The 20,624-nt window shown below is 34.6% G+C and overlaps 1 protein-coding gene across 1 annotated transcript in view; it reads left to right on the forward strand.

The window, feature by feature from the left end:
- Positions 1–20,624, forward strand: part of atrn (attractin) — a 607,345-nt gene that overhangs the window by 183,639 nt on the left and 403,082 nt on the right. The window contains exon 11 of the mRNA XM_030126085.1: positions 13,441–13,525. Within this exon, the coding sequence (XP_029981945.1) occupies positions 13,441–13,525 (85 nt within the window). The remainder of the gene's footprint in view (positions 1–13,440; positions 13,526–20,624) is intronic.

Below are 20,624 nucleotides of genomic sequence, written 5' to 3' on the forward strand. Positions count from 1 at the left end.
GGATAGCATAGCATAACATAACATATTGTAACGTAACATAACACAACACAACATAACACAACATACAAGAGTGAAACATAAAATAGAGAAAAACAAAATCTGCTATTTTTTTAAATAGATATTTCTATAAATTTAGATTTAAAACATTATTCACTATATAGTCACGGACACATGCACATAGCATATTTACAACACTTAATCTTTCACAAAAAGTATTTTTTTGTAAATGTTCAATTTATAACAGTGGGGTTTTCCCTTCTATTAGAAGCCTTTATCTGCTCCACCTTAACCAGATGAATACCAAAGACATTTTCTTTGTTTTCCTAGATTTAATGGTTCTTTCTGAGTCCATAGCTGGCAAGTTTAGTCTTTGTAGGTGTTTATTATGTGTTGTGGCATTTTACAAAGAAACTGTAATCCAAACAGAGGCACAGTAACTTAATTTACAGTGTTTGGACAGTGACATATCATTTGATTTTTGCCTTAGATATGGTGTCATGGACCAGGGGTGTCAGGGTCCACGTCCTCCCAAAAAAGAACTGAAGTGGATCAGACCAGTTATATAATACCATAATAATATAGAAATAACGTCAACTCCAAACTTTTCATTGTTTTAGAGTGAAAAAAGTAAAATTATATTATGAAAATGTTTACATCTGCAAATTATCCTTTAAAAATGGGAATAACATGACCAATCATGAAAAAAAGAGAAATTTATTAAGAAAAATAAGTGCAGTTTTAACAGTATTCTGCCTCAGCTTCATATTTTCACGTGTACATTATAACTTACAGATCACAGTGGATCTACAAATACACAAAACATTTCGTAACAGGCAGAATATTGATAAAATAGAATTTACTTCTCTTTAGACGTTTCAGGTTGTTCGTATTTCTTCAGGTTATTCACTGTTTTTTTGAAAGGATAGTTTATAAGCCCAGACATTGTCATAGTGTAATTTTAATATTTTACTGGTCCGGTCCACTTGAGGTCAGATTGGGCTGAATGTGGCCCCTGAACTTAAATGATTATTAATATCTCCTGTGTAACATTTGCATTTCACAAATTCCTCCCTCGGGCTGAACTGGACCCTTTAGCGGGCCGGTGTTGGCCCATGGGCCGTATGTTTGACACCTGTGTCAAAGACCATCCCTGCAGCTCCTTTGGGATTTCCGAAGTGACTGTGAATGCAGCGTGAACGCAGTAGAGACTGACCGATTAAAGCGTATCACTAATTAATCAACATCGGCCAATATGTAGCTGATATATTAACTTTTTTTGCTGCATGGAGATTCTGTCGCTCGCTGCTCCTCTGTGTGTGTGTGTGTGTGTGTGTGTGTGTGTGTGTGTGTGTGTGCTGCCCGTAGAATAACAGGAACTTTAATGCGAGTTAGTTTCACTTTCACTCCTTCTCGGACAATAACGCTATCACCCCCCCCACACACACACAATCACATAATCACAGAACTACACCCCCACCCCCCACTCCAAAAATAACAGACCCCCCCCGTCTTATGAAGTATTCACCCCCACACACACACACACACACACACACACACACACACGTCCGTGCACTTCCTGTCTCCCTCACAGTTTCATTCTGCAGACACGCCTGGGTGTTAATAGTGTAGGGGAGACTGGGGACAGTTGTAACACGGGTCAGTTGTAACTCTTCCAGTTGCTCCAATCAGGAGCAACTTAGGACTCACCTAATTCACTCTGCACATGTTCAGTTTAGTCCTTAGTCCACATAAGAAGTTGTAGTGCATGAGGCAGACACATCCAAATTTGTGAGTGAAAACATAATTGTGTGGTCAATATTTTTTGCTCTAATTATTTTAGTGATTGCATAGTTTGCATTTGAAAGTTGTGTAAATTATATTTATGAGATAAACAAAGATTTATGCAACTGTTTATTACCTGTCCACAATTATCTAATATAAGATTATTATATCCTGTGTAGATCAGTGTTCTTATTTCATATATCGGCCAATATATCGATTATCGGCCAATATCGGATATCGGCCGATATATTTGATATCGGCTTTTTTTAGCCCCCGATATCGGTATCGGCATCGGCCCCAAAAATCCCATATCGGTCGGGCTCTAGAGCACAGCATCATAGCCGAAGCTGTGAACAACTAAAGCTGCTTACTGTCTGTTCTCTTATGTTTATTCTTACTGCTGTAGTGCCCTGAAGCAGGACACCGAACCTTCACGTTGGGAAGCAGAGGTGAAAAGTTCAGACTACTCCCTGAGGTTTATCTGAAGGAGGCGGGAAGTGTGTTTAATGACTAAAATGTTTTCATTTCTGAGTTAAATATGAAGATCGAACATTGCCGGCTGTTCTTTTTGTGTAACTTTTAAGTATAATCCTAATTAAAGTTCAGTGTGAAATCCTTACAGAACTTAGCACAGCTTTGTCAGGACCCTTAACCGCCTGAGAACATTGTTTTTGAGTCTTTTTTTTTTTTTTTTTTTTTCTGCTGCTCATTAATGGGAGGCTTCAGTCTTGTCTGAATGGGAGGCAGAATTCCCTGCAGGCCCTGAAGTGGCCCCAGGGCTTTCTGTTTTTCTGTGTCATTACAAAGATGATTGACAGTCAGTGAAATTTCATTCTCAGAGGCACAAGCACCCCCTTCCTGTACCAAAACGCTTTGTTCATGAGAATTGCATGTTGGGACAGAACACTCCTCCACAAACAGCTTTTCTTTCTTTTTTTACATTTTCTTTCTCTAAGCAGATGTGGAGCGGCGTTCAGGTGATGGTTAGTGCTGCTGCAGCACATGTACAGGCGTCTCATTAATAGAAGTCCCAGCATGGTGTCCTGTTTATTTATTTATGGTACCACATACCGTTAGCTGATGACATAATGAGCAGAGATGTACAGTATGTGGACAAAAGTATGTGGACACGTTGAATTCAGGTGTTTCTTTTCTAACAGGGGTCTGGGATATAAAACGATAACGACAAATTAAATTATATAGTTTTATATTGGGATAAATATCATTGCAATGGTTAGTTTAAAAGGGTCATATTTATCTAAACCCACTTTTATTAGTCTTTGGTTCATTTATTTGTGTATTTGGACCCTAATCGTTCATACAGTTTGAATTTGAACCCTCCAGGTGCTGCAAAGCGATCTTTATATTCATTTTTGCAAAAATCGAGTGGATTTCTACAACCTGTTCTAATTCCTGCTTAATTTGTTAGGTTTTATGACTAGTTACATCACGACATTTGCACATATAAGGTCAAGACTTCCAATGAGCATTTCTCTGAGTACGACATAATTGTTTGTCAGCAGCAGCGATTGTAGTAAAAACTGAAAATATGCCCAAACTTCAAGCCGATTACCTAAAATGTTCAGTTGTTGATCTGGGATACAAAATCCTACCATACTATAATGGACGTTCTGTGTCGGATGCGTGTCCGATTGATGTCTCGATGTTGCAGCACGGGAGGGCGTACGAGTGCAATGCTGCTGTTGCACCAGGGAGGGCGCTATCGTACAATGGCACCACGGGTACAATGCCGCTAGTAATAATAATAAATGTCCTAATATAGTTTTATTTTGGGATAAATATCATTGCATTGGTTAGTTTTGTTTAAATTGTTATCTTTGTTGTTTGGATCGTTTATAAATATAAACATTATCATAATTTAATGTGATTTTTTTTTTTGCACTAAAACAAAGCCAAGTGGTTCCAGGCACAACAAACCCCACCCCTTGCACGTATTGTAGCTTATTTTGGCATCGATCCAGCTGACGTCATCATGTCTATGCATGTGCTGATGTCTGCTTATCAACTGCCTCTATAAATGTGCCAAGTTTGATGGAATTTGAAAAATTATAGCCAATTATAAGTAAATGGGAAAAGAAAAAGATTTAAAATTTGATCAAAAAATTTCCAAAACAAGCTAGTGCTTACATATTTTGCACAGCGATGTTCAAAATTAATCTCTATATCTCTGCAATGTTTTAAGTAAATTGAGTTAAAATTGACATTTTTATAGCGATAGGAAATTTCAGCCATTTTAAGTAAATGGGGTAAAAAAAAAATTTAAAAATTCATAAAAAATTGGAACTTTGACCTACGTTTAACCACTCATCATCCTGTTGTTTTTTTTTTTAAATCAGACAGCAGAGTATCCCCCCCCCCCCCCCCCCCCCCCCCCCCGTTGCATCCACACAGTAAAACCGCCAGTGTTTACCTCAGTGAACATATGGTCCCTATCTACAAAGTGTAAAATTTACACTGAACATAGTTACATTTCCAGAGTCAACTTTACTCTAGTAAGAGTTAATATTTTACACTACACTACACTAATTAGTGTCAATCAAGTTTTACACTATGTGAGAAGTAACACCCATAGTGTTATTCACATTCAACACCAAAGAGTTAAGTGTTAAGAAATAACTTTTCCAGTGTTAAATCTACTTAACACTGCATGTCGATAAATAAATGACTCCAAAGAGTGTTGATTTTTACCTGTCTCCTACCAGTGTTACATATGATGTACTATAGTCCCAGTGTCTGCAGGGGCCAAAAAAAGATAACATTATTTCTGTACCCAATTAATTCCAAGTAAAAATGAAATATTGCAATTAAAAGTAAACATAAAATGACATGTACGATGAAAGCTGCCGACCTGATATCACGTTATCCATTTGAAATTCGGTATTTGAAAACACGTACCCAACAGTGACAACGATGACGTCACTTTATTCTTGCACACAGATTCTGCTTGGATGAAACAACAAAAGCAAGAGTTTATTTACACAAACTTACAAACACAGTTTTTCAATACGAGGAAGATGGCGATGCCAGAGTCCAACTTCTCACTCAGATTGAACGCAGAGGTTGGTGGGCGGGGCTTTTCAGAGTCATTATTTTTTAACTCTGAAAGGTATCTAGCTCTTATCGGTGTTGAATTAACTTCGAGAGGGTCGATTTACTTTAAGACTGAATATATGACACTGACAGTGTAAAACCTCTGTCAACTCCAATTCTTTTCACCAACACTGGAAGTTATCTTGTTAAATTTTACTCTGTCCATTGTTGGAATAACTCCGAAAGAATTAAAATACTTTAACACTGCATTTTTTACACTGGCACATTTACTGTGCAGCTGCAGGGTCGCCGTCAGCTGCAGCAGCACCTCCGTAATTGTCTGGTAATTACAGTTGAGACGGGCCGCGCAAAGACGACTAATTGCCCCTCCTTAACAGACTTGAACTCAATTAGAGTGCAGAATTTAAGGCCGTCCGCTGCCCTGACATCGGTGGATGCGTTGTAATAAATCCCTGCTCTAAACAGTTGGAGCTCACCTCACATGCAACCCCCAGACCGACCACCAGAGTGCAGCGTCTACCTGTGAATGAGCAGCTCCTGCAGACGTCACTATCTCCTGTGGGACAGCATAATGACTTGCACTGCATTGTAACCAGTGAAGGTGATGTACTGCAGTGACTGCTCTGTGTTCCTGCAGCTTTGACTTTCAGACTCAAACACCAGCTCCTTTTTGTTTTCACTTGTGTCGTTACAGACTCTGCACTGTTTCGGAATCACCAGGACTGCATTTAATACAATATCACATTAACATAAATTTACGTGTATGCATTTGGCAGACGCTTTTTTTTCCAAAGTGACTTACAGGGGAAAAAAATAAAATAAAAGAAAGATAAAAGAATCAATTCAAAATATAAAACAGTCATACAATTAACCCATAAAGACCTAGTGCTACTTTTGTGGCAGTTCCCAAATGAATTTTTCTCTCTATTTTAACTGTTTTAGGTGATTTATGACAATTTATTATAATATTATCCCCTGTATTGTATTTTTTTTTTTCCAGTCAAAACCATGTATTTTCCTATATTTAACTGACTGATCATGTAGATCAGGGGTCTCAAACATGCAGCCCGGGGGCCAAATGCGGCCCGCCAAAGGTTCCAATGCGGCCCTGTTGGATGAATTTGCAAAGTGCAAAAATTCCACAGTCAAGACTGTTGAACTCATTTTAGTTCAGGTTCCACACACAGACCAATATGATCTACAGTAAAATAACAGCATAATAACCTACAAAAAAAATAACGACTCCATATTTTCTTCTAGGTTTGATATGAAAAAAATATCACTTTATCCCTATAAATAATGACCGTTTCACATTTTTGTCTTTGTTTTAGTACAAAAAATAACATTAAATTAAGAAAATATTCACATTTACAAACTATCCTGTAACAATTAAATGTGAATAACCTGAACAAATATGAACTACCTGAAATGTCTAAAGAAAATTGAGCACAATTTTAACAATTTTCTGGCTGTTACTGTTGTCTTTGTAGATCCCATCCATAATGCTTGTTAAAGCTGCACTTTGTTTTCTGAAGAAATGTCAGTTTTTTCAGGTTATTCCCATCTTTTTTGTTTGGATAGTTTAGAAAAGTAAGTATTTTCATAACTTAATGGGGGTTTTTTTGCGCCAAAACAAAGAAAAATTTGGAGTTGTCATTATTTATCGGTTATTATGCTATTATTTTACTGGTCTGGCCCACTTGAGATCAAATCGGGCTGAATGTGGCCCCTGAAAGAAAATGAGTTTGAGACCCCTGATGTAGATGTTCATGAAAGCTCGGCGTAAATTCAAAGGTTATTACATCAAAACAATGAAAACTGAAGAAAAAAAGTGACTTTTTCAGCAAAAGGTATCATTACCTGAACTTACAACAAGCATCTCCATCCGCTGTCATTGATCCAACTCCATGGGTTTTGTTGGTGAATTAATGTTGTAGAAGATGACAGTGTTTCCATGTTCACTACGGAGCCTCTGAATGTCCAAATGGGTCATATCTGACGACCATGAAACAATGAGAAACTGCATTTACACCAATTATTTGCATGTATTGATAGGATTAGTGGATCAGCAGGTATGAAACAGTTTAGATCAGTAGATGGTTCTGGGTGTTTGGGTCTTTATGGGTTAAAACAGTGTCGTACAGAAGAAGAAAAAGCGAAAGGATAGACTAAATATACCGGTCAATGATTTTAATGCAGAGCAGAGATGTATTTTACATATTTTACTATTGATTGCTAAAAAAAATAGTAACAGTAAATTGGAAGAGTGTCAAATCACCAACGGTAACAGAATGGAAACAAAGACTGGCACATGGTCGAAGACTATTTGTATAATTAACCCTTTCATGCGCAAATTATGAGAACCTTAGTCAATATTTTTTTCTTGAGTATTTTTGTTCCACTTTACACATGAAAAAAACAATGCAATTGTTTTTTTTTTTGTTTTTTTTATGGAGTTACAAAAATGTCCACTCAGCTGGACACCATGCATTTAAGTTTTGAAGCAAAGACACATTTATTTAAAACTCATCATCAGAAAGTGATATACTGTGTGAAGACTATGAAATAAAAGCATTTTTAATGCCGCTAATTGCTAAATTGCTCCTGTTTTCTCACATTTATCATACTCTAATATTAGTTATTACTCATTTCATAGAGATATTATCCTCCTGAGACCCAGGAAGTGGACAGTTTTAGCTGTTTTACTTTAAAAAAATTGTCTTGATTGGAAACTGCATCATGCAACAGTTTTTTCAGATACATTTTTGAAACCATTTTTATTTATTGATCGATTTTTTTTAATGGAATGTGTAATAAACTACGTCAACGCATTTTGCCGCATTTTTATGTAAAAAAAAAAAAATACAATAACATGGTTCATTATGTAATAACAATCCAAATTCATATAATTTCAGAGCAATTTAGAAGAAATTAGTCACAGGAGCTACAGGTAATGTAATCAGAACTTTAACTACACAGTTTAAAGATAAAAATAAAAATGTGTCAAGTGCATTTTGAAATAAATTTCTCAAATTGTAATAACTTACTACATAATACGAAAAAATTTACTGCATAATGCATTGAGGTAGTTTATTACATAATGCGTCAGTTTATTACATAATGCGGCTTTATTACAAGATGATGTGACATTCTTATTACATTTTGAACTTTTATTACATAATGGGAATTTATTACATAATGCGGCTTAACACTCCTTCCAAAAAATATAAGTTCTTATGATCAGCCATCTTTTTTTTTTTTGTTGTTTTGTAATTCAAACAATGTAAGGAAAGTATTAAATACCTAAATACATAAATGTGGATCAGTGAATATCAGTAAAAATCTAAAGAAAAAACTTAATCTACCTCAGGGTGCTTTGAAAGTCATCGCCAAGTTTTGTCACTACCAGTAGGTAATCCAGTCTGTGTGTAACTTCATTAATGTAATAAAACATTCCATCTGGGATTACTTTTCTAATATGTCAATGTCAAAGCTGAAAAGTCCTGAAGCAGCTGTTTAAGAAAACACTGCACAGATCAAGACTCATTCATGAAGGAAATTCTTATTAAATTTTCTTTTTATTCTCCAAAAACCTGTGACATGATGTGATGACTTTGAAAATAGAGGCTTTTAGATTTTTCTCAGTAACATAAATGGATTAGGATTATATTTATCTGATAGTGTCTTTAATAATGCTGTTACTCACCAACACTATTTCAGGGAGATGGAAGGGTCCAACCTGTGGATGGAGCAGATGCAGAGGCTTTAATAGATACATAGATAAGATTTTATTTATCCCACCAGGGGGAAATTTCACAGTTAACAGCAGCAACATACAACAAGCAATCACTGAGAGACGACTGGTAGAAAAACCACGAGTGAAAATGAGAAATTTATATAAAAAGAAAAAAAAAGTGGTATTTATATGAATACTTATTGGCTATAATTTACTTAGAGGTCTTATTTCTGTCTTTGTGCAAAAGAAATCAATATAAGTGAATCCCCAAAGGAACTTTGTGTTGGTAAATGCAAGTTCTGCAAATGTACAGGATTTCAGTTCTGTTGCAACATGTTGATGGTCATATGAACTATGTTTTCAGCTCAAAAATGTCCAATTTCATCACAATTAATGCTATATTTTCATGTCACAAATGGCCAAGTTATATTTTAACTGAATTTACCTGAAAAACAAATATTCTATTCTTTTAGATTCCCTAATTTTTCTTACCAGATTCTATCCTACATATCACATGTTTTATTTTTACAGGTTCAATCTGGAGTATGGTGCTGATCCATCCTGCTTATGTTACGCCAATACATACACTAAGAATGTCACACGTCACTTTTTAAATCAACAGTTTTCTAATAATAAGCATTTTTAGAAAGAAATAACAATTCTGTATTGTTATTTCCTCTTTAGTATGATGATAAACTATACAATAAATAATTCTGATCCTAGTTTTTGCACAGGGATCATTTGTGGAAACGGTGACATGGCTGCCGAGCATCAGTATGATGGGATCTGTAACAACCATGTCACATCCGCCACATTTTCAGATTCAGATTCAAGTTTATTTGTCATTTCAGCATATAAAAATACACAGAAATGAAATATTGTACTCAGGTCCCCAACTGTCAGCAGCATTTAGTAAAAATAGTATAAGTTACTGATAAAATAATAAAATACTGATATAAAAAAATAGCAATAATAATAACACCCCCCCTAAAAATTACTGATAAATAACTAATTCAATCTTGTGTTTTTGTGTCAGCTGTTATTGTTTTAGATCCACAATACTAACATTTATGAATAAGAGGAGAATTAGCAATAGTAATTATATAAGTTTATTACTAATAAAGTACTGCTACTGACCAGAGCATCATGGGTAATGTCACATCCATCCACCAGCAAAAGTTTTCACATACACGTGCTATTCAAAATCCAATATTTCTGAAAATAGAGCTTCCACTGTCAAATAATATCAGTAGTCTGTGCACAAATGGATTAGCATTATTTCAACACAGTTCTATGCATTTCTTACAACTTTTTTTTTTTTTTTGACAAAAATGGCCACTCATTTGACCCCCTAAGTAAATTTTAGCTGTTACATAAATCATGAATTTGAAAAAAAAAAAAAAAATCTATATTATTTACATGTTTGCATTATCATGGTTGCACATGTACATGGTCTGATATGAAGAGGGGGGGTTACTGGGAGCTGTGGTATAGTGACCTTAATCTGTCATGAAGGTGTAGTTCAGTTGTAAACTTGTGTTTCCTTTGGAGTTGTTTGTGCTTTTGGAAGTCTGTTCTTTACATGATGTGGATTTGTCCATAAGTCCAGTCCGATCCGGTCCAGTCTCCCAAAGGTATCGGTGCTGACCTCCATCTACTGCAGGTCATACACTCATTTATACACCTGGATCTCATGTTTCAGCTGCAGATTCATCACACACTCTAATAGATACTCTTTTTTTTTTTTTTTTTTTTTAACAATTTTTACTACGCACACACATGCACACAAACCAGAATTTAGAAAAATGACAGTTTTTGTGAATTTAAATACTGTTTACATGTGGAGGAGACACCCAAATGTGAATGTAGGGAAAAATCAGTTTTGCAAAATATCCTTATTAGTATGAATGGGGCATTAATCATTCTACACCCAGACCTCCCAAAGACTTTTAATGCACATATATTTCACTTTTAATCGGAAATTTGAAGTTTTTTTCACCTGCAAATGACAAAATGATAGTTTTGTTTGTCTTAACAGAATCCATACAGGGATGAGTGTACACATTTCAACATTACAGATAAAGTGCACGTTTACCTCCTTTTATTGTAGGACTGGACTATATAGGATATTGAAAAGATTTATAGAGCCTCTGCTTTTGGAAATTGTAAAACGAAAAAAAAAATTATGTGCTAAATTGAAAGTAGTGCTTCCTTATAAAAAAGTCAAAATTGATTGTTTGCTGTAATTTATTGATTGTGAATCTGTTTCTAGTCATTTTCTCTCAGTGGTACTGATTGACTTTTTTTTAGATAAGATAAGATAAGATAAGATATGGCTTTTTTAGTTCCACAAGGGGAAATTCCAGAAGTTTTATTAGAGAAAGTTCGTTTTTGATCAACTTAAAATTGGAGGGGATACCATTTGCTCTATGTATTTCACCCATGATAGGTAATGCTTTCACTTAAAAAGAGCAAAGCCTTCCTTTCTCACATTAAATGCATTAATGCCCGTACATTCTACTTTTTTTTATTTATTTATTTATTTAAAATTATACATTTACATAAACATGTACTTAGACATAAAGGGACCACACAGACACAATCCAAAAAAAAAAAAAAAAAAATTACAACAAACCTACAGACCTATAAAACACAAAAAAGAGAGAAAACCGCCCCCAACAACAACAACAACAAAAAACAACAACAAAATAAATAACATTATCAACTCCTCTTTACAATGCATTAATACACATATATTCTACTTTTAACCTAATTTTTATGGTTTATATTGCCTGCAAATTACAAAATACAGCATTTTGTTTGTCGCGACAGAATCCATATCGGGAGGAGGAAACACATTTCAAAACAACTACAAATAAAGTCTACATTTAACATCACTTTAGAGTTGGAATGCACAATATATGCAATTGATTTTATTAATATAGGTCTGCATTCTGAAATTTTTTTATTTTTTAAATTTTTTTATGCAAAATTGAGAATTGTGAAAAACTTGTCATTTATTGCTTGCTTTCAGTTATCAATTGTGAATGTGTTTCTCCAGTCATTCAGTGGTGTTTAACATTTATTTATTTAATTATTGATTGATGTTGATGCATACCATGTTTTATTATTACTGTTGTTATTGACTTTGTACATTAACCCTTTCATGTATGAATTATGAGGACCTTAGTCGAGTTTTTGTGTGTGTGTGTGTGTGTGTGTGTGTGTTTATTCCTCCTTAGGCATGAAAAAAAAATGAGATTGAGGGTTTTTTTTTTTTCATAGATTTACAAAATTGTCCACTCAGCTACACCATGAATTTCATTCTTGAAGCAAAAAAACATGTATTTAAAGCCCAATATCATAAAGCGATATGAAAACAATGAAATAAAAACATGTTTAATGCTCCTAATCTGATGTTTTCTCACATTTTAACATATTCTAATACTAGTTATTACTCACTTTATGGAGATAATATGCAAAAAAAAAAAAACTTTTTGTTTAAAAAAAAACCCAACAATTAACAATTGATTTACACTCAAACATGTAACTGAAGATCAGGTTTATCAAGAACAGCAAAGTTACAGTAATGGTATGAATTGCAGTGTTTGGGATGATGCATAAGTGTCCACTGTGTTGGCTGATATGGAACTAAAACAACAAAATATAAAAATATAATATGCATATAAAATATACAAGAGAACAGCTGTAGAATAGCTGTCCACTGGAGTAACCATTATGCATGAAAGGGTTAATGACACATAGTTTCCAGAGACTGTTTGAAGTATGGGTGTATGTGAACCAAATGTCTATGAATCATACATCATATAAAGAAAATAAATGAAGATGACTTGTTTGGTCCATGTTGCCCAGCAACTAATGAACACCCATAGAGAAAGCTTTACCCACAGACGTGGCCTTGGTCACGTCAAACCTTTAGTAATGTACATAATATAACATTTCCAGTTAGATTTCACCTGAACAGCTCTGTTCTGTTTGTTTGTCATAAAAATCATTAAAAAATAGATTGTGTCTGTTATCGAAAATTACTGGAAGGAAATACATAAGGAAACACAAGAAATTATCGGGAGCCACTTATCCTTTGAATGTAAATCTTTATTTTTTGGACTTATACCAGAAGGATGGCCAAAGAGAGACAAATATTTATGTAATATCCTGCTAATAGCGGCCAAAAAAGCCATCACAAGAAAATGGCTTTCATCGGAAAGCCCAACGCTGAGTATGTGGATGGACATTACAGTGGACGTATATAAGATGGAGAGACTTACTGCAGAGGTGAACTATAAGAAGGACTTGTTTGTTACGCGGTGGAAGAAATGGATGGAATACATCATGCCACGCACACCGGACTTTGATACTTTTATTTTTGTATAGACGATTAGATATAGTCAACACAATAACTGCAATTCACTCCCTACTTGTTTATGTTCTTTTTGTTTAATTGTTAAAAAATGGGACATTCAGATTAATATAATGTTGATGACATTTAAAATGAATATCTTTGTCAACATTGATACAGAATGTCAATAAAAAGTGAATTAAAAAAAAAAAATAAAAAAAATAGACTGATCTGTCAGTGTTGACCACTACACCACTCTGACACCGTATTTTACACATGCATTTCCTGTCTTGTATCCGACTACATGTTCTGGACAGGATTGTGTTCGTGGGCCAAGGACATCCTGTCAGCTGATGCATTGACACAGGGATATGAGCTGTTAAAGGCCTCGCCAACCTCCCCGTGGCGTGTCAGCTGAATACGTTGCTGAGGATATGTATGATTTAATGTATGAACTGTCTGACCTCTGCTTGTCTTCTTTTCATTACAGCGTGTGATGAGTGGACGGTGCTGCCTCGGCCAGACCTGTACCACGACGTCAACCGCTTCGGGCACTCGGCAGTCTTCAGTGACAGGTAATCATCCACGCAGCGCCGAACTAAAAGCACTTGGACAGAAACAAAATGGGAAAAGGGGCTAAAAGTAAAGATACTGAGTAAGATACCAGGATGTAAAACTACATCTTCTTTCCACAGTTCTCCCATCTCTGTCCTAAAAACCCCCAGAACTGTTGAATTAGTAAATCAGCATTACTTTTGGATGTTTATTCCACCCACATGTTGTTTATTCAGGGTTGAAATGATCATGCATATTTCTTTTTCATTTTCTTTTCTTCACATACACAGGAAATATGTCCACAGCCTTAAAAGACACACAAAAAAAACTCAACTAAATGTGTCGTAAAGGTTAAAATCAGTATTTATTGTGACCTCTGACCTCATGATAAGAAGCAGCACAAACAATAAAATGAAACCTGGTATTAAACATTAGAAAATTAATGCCATAAAACTCATATTGTCTGAATAAAAGGGTTAAAGACATGTTAAGAGTGAAGGGAGGTCACACTTAATACTGTTGGTTTTAACCTGAAACTTTAGTTTTTCCTGCTTTTCATACTTTACATATATCAGATTAGATCTAAAAACAGAGACAAATGCATATGTGTGGACGTTTTAACTTTAATAAACCAACACACTATTACAAAACACTGTGCATTCAAGGGAAAGGATATTAAAGATTATGCTAACAGGTTGTTTTTATAATTATAGGCCTGTTTAGTAACAATAATAATAAAGCAATTCCTGGTATTTTATTACCACCAGGCTAATGTAGCATGTTAGCTAGGTAGCTAATAGCGCAGTGAAGCTAATTTTACCTCCTATTTCAAGCTATTTTTCCTGCTGTTCATACTTCACATATATCAGATTGGATCTAAATACAGAGACAAATGTATATGTGTGGATATTAGAACTTCAATAAACCAACAAACTTTTACACGCTGCTGTATATTCCTTTTTATATATTTTTCAAGGGAAAGGATATTAAAAATTTTGCTAACAGGCTGTTGTTGTAATTATAAGCCTTTTTAATAATAATAAAGCAATGTCTGGTACTTAATTACCACCAGATTTATGTAGCATGTTAGCTAGGTAGCTAATAACGCGGTGAAGTAAATTTTATCTCCTATTTCAAGTTTTTTTTCTGCAGTACATACTTCTCATATATCGGATTGGATCTAAATACAGAGACAAATGTATCTATGTGGTAATTAGAAGTTTACTAACCAACAAACACACAACACTGTATATTCATTTTATATATATTTTTACAGGAAAGGATACTAAAGATTATGCTAACAGGTTGTTTTTGCAATGATAAACCTTTTTAGTAATAATAATAAAGCAATGTCTATTACTTTATGACCACCAGACTAATGTACCATGTTAGCTAGGTAGCTAATAGCACAGTGAAGCTAATTTTACCTTCTATTTCAAGCTGTTTTTCCTGCTGTTCATACTTCACATATATCAGATTGGATCTAAATACAGAGACAAATGTATATGTGTGGATATTAGAACTTCAATAAACCAACAAACTTTTACACGCTGCTGTATATTCCTTTTTATATATTTTTCAAGGGAAAGGATATTAAAAATTTTGCTAACAGGCTGTTGTTGTAATTATAAGCCTTTTTAATAATAATAAAGCAATGTCTGGTACTTAATTACCACCAGATTTATGTAGCATGTTAGCTAGGTAGCTAATAACGCGGTGAAATAAATTTTATCTCCTATTTCAAGTTTTTTTTCTGCAGTACATACTTCTCATATATCGGATTGGATCTAAATACAGAGACAAATGTATCTATGTGGTAATTAGACGTTTACTAACCAACAAACACACAACACTGTATATTCATTTTATATATATTTTTACAGGAAAGGATACTAAAGATTATGCTAACAGGTTGTTTTTGCAATGATAAACCTTTTTAGTAATAATAATAAAGCAATGTCTATTACTTTATGACCACCAGGCTAATGTACCATGTTAGCTAGGTAGCTAATAGCACAGTGAAGCTAATTTTACCTTCTATTTCAAGCTGTTTTTCCTGCTGTTCATACTTCACATATATCAGATTGGATCTAAATACAGAGACAAATGTATATGTGTGGATATTAGAACTTCAATAAACCAACAAACTTTTACACGCTGCTGTATATTCCTTTTTATATATTTTTCAAGGGAAAGGATATTAAAAATTTTGCTAACAGGCTGTTGTTGTAATTATAAGCCTTTTTAATAATAATAAAGCAATGTCTGGTACTTAATTACCACCAGATTTATGTAGCATGTTAGCTAGGTAGCTAATAACGCAGTGAAATAAATTTTATCTCCTATTTCAAGTTTTTTTTCTGCAGTACATACTTCTCATATATCGGATTGGATCTAAATACAGAGACAAATGTATCTATGTGGTAATTAGAAGTTTACTAACCAACAAACACACAACACTGTATATTCATTTTATATATATTTTTACAGGAAAGGATACTAAAGATTATGCTAACAGGTTGTTTTTGCAATGATAAACCTTTTTAGTAATAATAATAAAGCAATGTCTATTACTTTATGACCACCAGGCTAATGTACCATGTTAGCTAGGTAGCTAATAGCACAGTGAAGCTAATTTTACCTTCTATTTCAAGCTGTTTTTCCTGCTGTTCATACTTCACATATATCAGATTGGATCTAAATACAGAGACAAATGTATATGTGTGGATATTAGAACTTCAATAAACCAACAAACTTTTACACGCTGCTGTATATTCCTTTTTATATATTTTTCAAGGGAAAGGATATTAAAAATTTTGCTAACAGGCTGTTGTTGTAATTATAAGCCTTTTTAATAATAATAAAGCAATGTCTGGTACTTAATTACCACCAGATTTATGTAGCATGTTAGCTAGGTAGCTAATAACGCAGTGAAATAAATTTTATCTCCTATTTCAAGTTTTTTTTCTGCAGTACATACTTCTCATATATCGGATTGGATCTAAATACAGAGACAAATGTATCTATGTGGTAATTAGAAGTTTACTAACCAAAAAACACACAACACTGTATATTCATTTTATATATATTTTTACAGGAAAGGATACTAAAGATTATGCTAACAGGTTGTTTTTGCAATGATAAACCTTTTTAGTAATAATAATAAAGCAATGTCTATTACTTTATGACCACCAGACTAATGTACCATGTTAGCTAGGTAGCTAATAGCACAGTGAAGCTAATTTTACCTTCTATTTCAAGCTGTTTTTCCTGCTGTTCATACTTCACATATATCACATTGGATCTAAATACAGAAACAAATGTATATATGTGGACATTAGGGGAAAGAACATTAAAGGTTCTGCTAACAGGTTGTTTTTGTAATTATAAGCCTTTTTAGGGGGTAATAATAATAGAGCAATGTCCAGTACTTTATTACCACCAGGCTAATTTAGCATGTTAGCTAGGTAGCTAATAGATAGATAGATAGATAGATAGATAGATAGATAGATAGATAGATAGATAGATAGATAGATAGATAGATAGATAGATAGATAGATAGATAGATAGATACTTTATTAATCCCGAGGGAAATTCAAGTATTCAGCTTCAGCAACAGTACTCAGCTTCAACATCAAGGTATGAAAACTCTATGTTGAATGAATGAATGAATGAATGAATGAATGAAATCTTTATTTCGAACATGTAGACAGTGAAATAAAAACAAAAATCAACCAGCAAAATGTAAGTACTGGTACATAAATGATTGATAAGCAAACAAACAAACAAACAAACAAAAATAAATAAATAAATAAATAAATAAATAAATAATAATAATAATAATAATAATAAGATAAAGAAAACAAAGGAAATGGAATTATACATGCACAAAAAGGAGTAGGAAGAAGTAAAAACTTATATACTCCTACCCCCAATTACTATTCCTTATGATCACTAGCGATTATTATTTTGCATGAATATCAATAAAATAAGAATAAGAATAAGAATAATAGTATAACAATATCAAACATCCTTTTTCCTATATACACTAATATGATAATACTCATTTACAACTTATCCTGCCAGATATTAATACCAGATATTAATAAAAACTAGAAAAAACAAAACAAAAACAAAACAAACAAAAACACATATGCATATATAATATAAATACATATAATATTCTATATTGTCCTCTGTAGTAACATAGTAATAATATATTCCTATATCCATATTTAAACTAGATATTATCAGCAGATAAATGGCAAAGCCCCACTATGAAAAACAACCAGATTCTCCCCCCTCAGGCCCTTTCCTCTCTGTATTTTGTAAAAATCATTTGTTTGTATTTGTTCTTAAACTGTTTGATGTTTGGACATTGTTTCAGCTCCACACTCAATCTGTTCCATAGTCTTACACCATTATTTTTAAAACAGGAAGTACAGATTTGAGCCGTTTCTACCCATAAAATGCAGATATGTTTCATCACAATTGCGTCACATTCTGTTTATAGCTAAAAAAAAAAAAGACTAAGCTTTAGTGTTGAGTACCACTTGAGGTTAAAATCTGGACACTTCAGACTGCAGCGTGATCAATAATACACTGAAATGAAAGGCATGGATGAATCTGAGGCTGGAATCATTAAGGCATCACATCCCACAGCAGATGAATGTGACTGGGAGCTTTACAGTAACCATGTCAGTGCATCACATGTCCCTCTTTGAAGCAGATTGCTGTCTGCAACCTTGTGTACACTTAGACCTGATGCATGTCCGGATAAGTGGTTTTATTTCCACTGAGGCTCACACATGTTACATTATAGATGCCCTCACGGTGTGTAAAAGCATGTGGAAATGGAATATTTTACATGAGCCGTGTCCATGTACACGCTCTGCATCTTATGCTAATATCAACTGAGATGTGACTTTTTTCATATCCATTACATGAAGTTTTACGTTATCAGACTTTTCAGGTTTTCTGATGGAAAATTATAGTTTCCGCGGTGCTTTTCCTGCAGTTCTTTTATTCACAATCACATCTCTCTGTACTTGAAACATAGTTAGAAGAACAATCTGTGAATTGCACACACTTGGCACCGGCTATTGGAAGGAGAAAAAGGAAAAACGTATTACACTAAACTCAGATAGCCACCCTTTGGGCTGGGGAAAAAAAAAAAAAAAACACTGAAAATGATTGCTCCCAGGAAAGTATAGCTCATTATGGGTGTCTAAGGTTATGAAATGAAACCTTTGCTGGCGAAGGAGTCGTCAAGTTCGGTTCAGAACTGTGTTTTTCCGAAGTATTGACTCGGGAGAGACTTAAAGAGAGAAAAATGTCCTCAAAATACAAACACTGCTTTCAGGGATCATCCCTGTCAGAATACATCTTTTATTTAAGGAGGAACAAACAGGGTTATTTTCTTGTAAATGTCAGTTTTTCACAGCTAAAACTGTCACTTAGACATTAATTTCTGCATCGAAAGATAAATGAAGCTGCAAGTATACGATGTGGGGAAGGAATTCAATTGGTTTTTCAGGGTATATAAGTTCTTTGTTGTTGGATTATGATAATATGTCACAGTGAATACTTAAAAATATAATACTTACATTGGAATGTAGAATAAAAACATCATGCTTCATTCCAGTATATATGGAATTGTATTTGTGCCAGTTTCTTGAGCGAGCAATGATAGATTCTGAGCACACAATTAGAGATTTTGAGCACATAAAAATATATTTTGCAAGCACATCAATTATATTTCAAAAAGAAATTACGCTTGAGCAAACAAAAATCGATATTGTGCTCCATAAATGCGTTTGCATGTTAGTTTTACTCATAACGTTCTCTCACAAATTCTTTCCATGGCGCACAAACAGACCGCTGCGCTCGCTCACTTTCCCCTTCCCTCTCTCGCTCAACCTCCCTCTCCCTGCACGCTCAGGTTGTCGTGTCCGCACGCTCAACTTGACACACACATTACAATTGTGCCACAAAACCAACCAATCGGAGAGCTTACGGAAGTACACTCTGATTGGCTGTTCGCTCTCCAATTAGCTCGCTAGTTACATTTACCCGAGACAATAATCATAATAATAATAAATACTGACTGAAGTTTGTGTAGAATCAATTCCTCCTCTTCCGATCCGTGTCTGTCTCATCGAGCGCTTTTTTTCGGGTAAATGTAACTAGCGAGCTAATTGGAGAGCGAACAGCCAATCAGAGTGTACTTCCGCAAGCTCTCCGATTGGTTGGTTTTGTGGCACAATTGTAACGTGTGCGTCAAGTTGAGCGTGCGGACACGACAAGCTGAGCGCGCAGGGAGAGGGAGGTTGAACGAGAGAGGGAAGGGGAAAGTGAGCGAGCGCAGCGCTCTGTTTGTGCGCCATGGAAAGAATTTGTGAGAGAACATTATGAGTAAAACTGACATGCAAACGCATTTATGGAGCACAATATCAATTTTTGTTTGCTCAAGCGTAATTTCTTTTTGAAATATAATTGATGTGCTTGCAAAATATATTTTTATGTGCTCAAAATCTCTAATTGTGTGCTCAGAATCTATCATTGCTCGCTCAAGAAACTGGCACAAATATAATTCTATAATAATATAAAGTGTAAGGTATGACGAGAATACTCTGACAGCCATCGAGAAACAGGGTTTAACATCAGGAAAAAAAAAAAAAAAAAACAGACAACAGCGTTACCTTGAAAAAAAATAATAATTTGAGCGTTCATACGTGACATTTCATTATTAGTCTGCGATGTGAATAGATTGTGACAGAGACGGTACCGCGACCAGCAGGGACGACACTTCACTAAGTATTATCTGCACCGCCGGCAGAGCAAGACACAGCAATCCATATTAAATTATACATCCTGTTGTAGAGGACACATCAAATATTAACACGAATCACCGGCTCCCAGTCTGTCCTCGCTCCTGTTCCTCAAGAGTAGGGGTGATAAACATGTGGTCCATGGGCCAAAACCAGGCCGCCAAAGGTTCCAATCCGGCCTGTGGGAAGAAATTGCAAAGTCCAAAATAGTATACAGTAATACACTGCATTGTTTTAGTATATCACTAGTGAGTTTTCCATTGGACATATGCACGAAACTTTACCGATA

This window comes from Sphaeramia orbicularis, chromosome 22 (assembly GCF_902148855.1).
Source record: "Sphaeramia orbicularis chromosome 22, fSphaOr1.1, whole genome shotgun sequence".
NCBI classification, from domain to species: Eukaryota; Metazoa; Chordata; class Actinopteri; order Kurtiformes; family Apogonidae; genus Sphaeramia; species Sphaeramia orbicularis.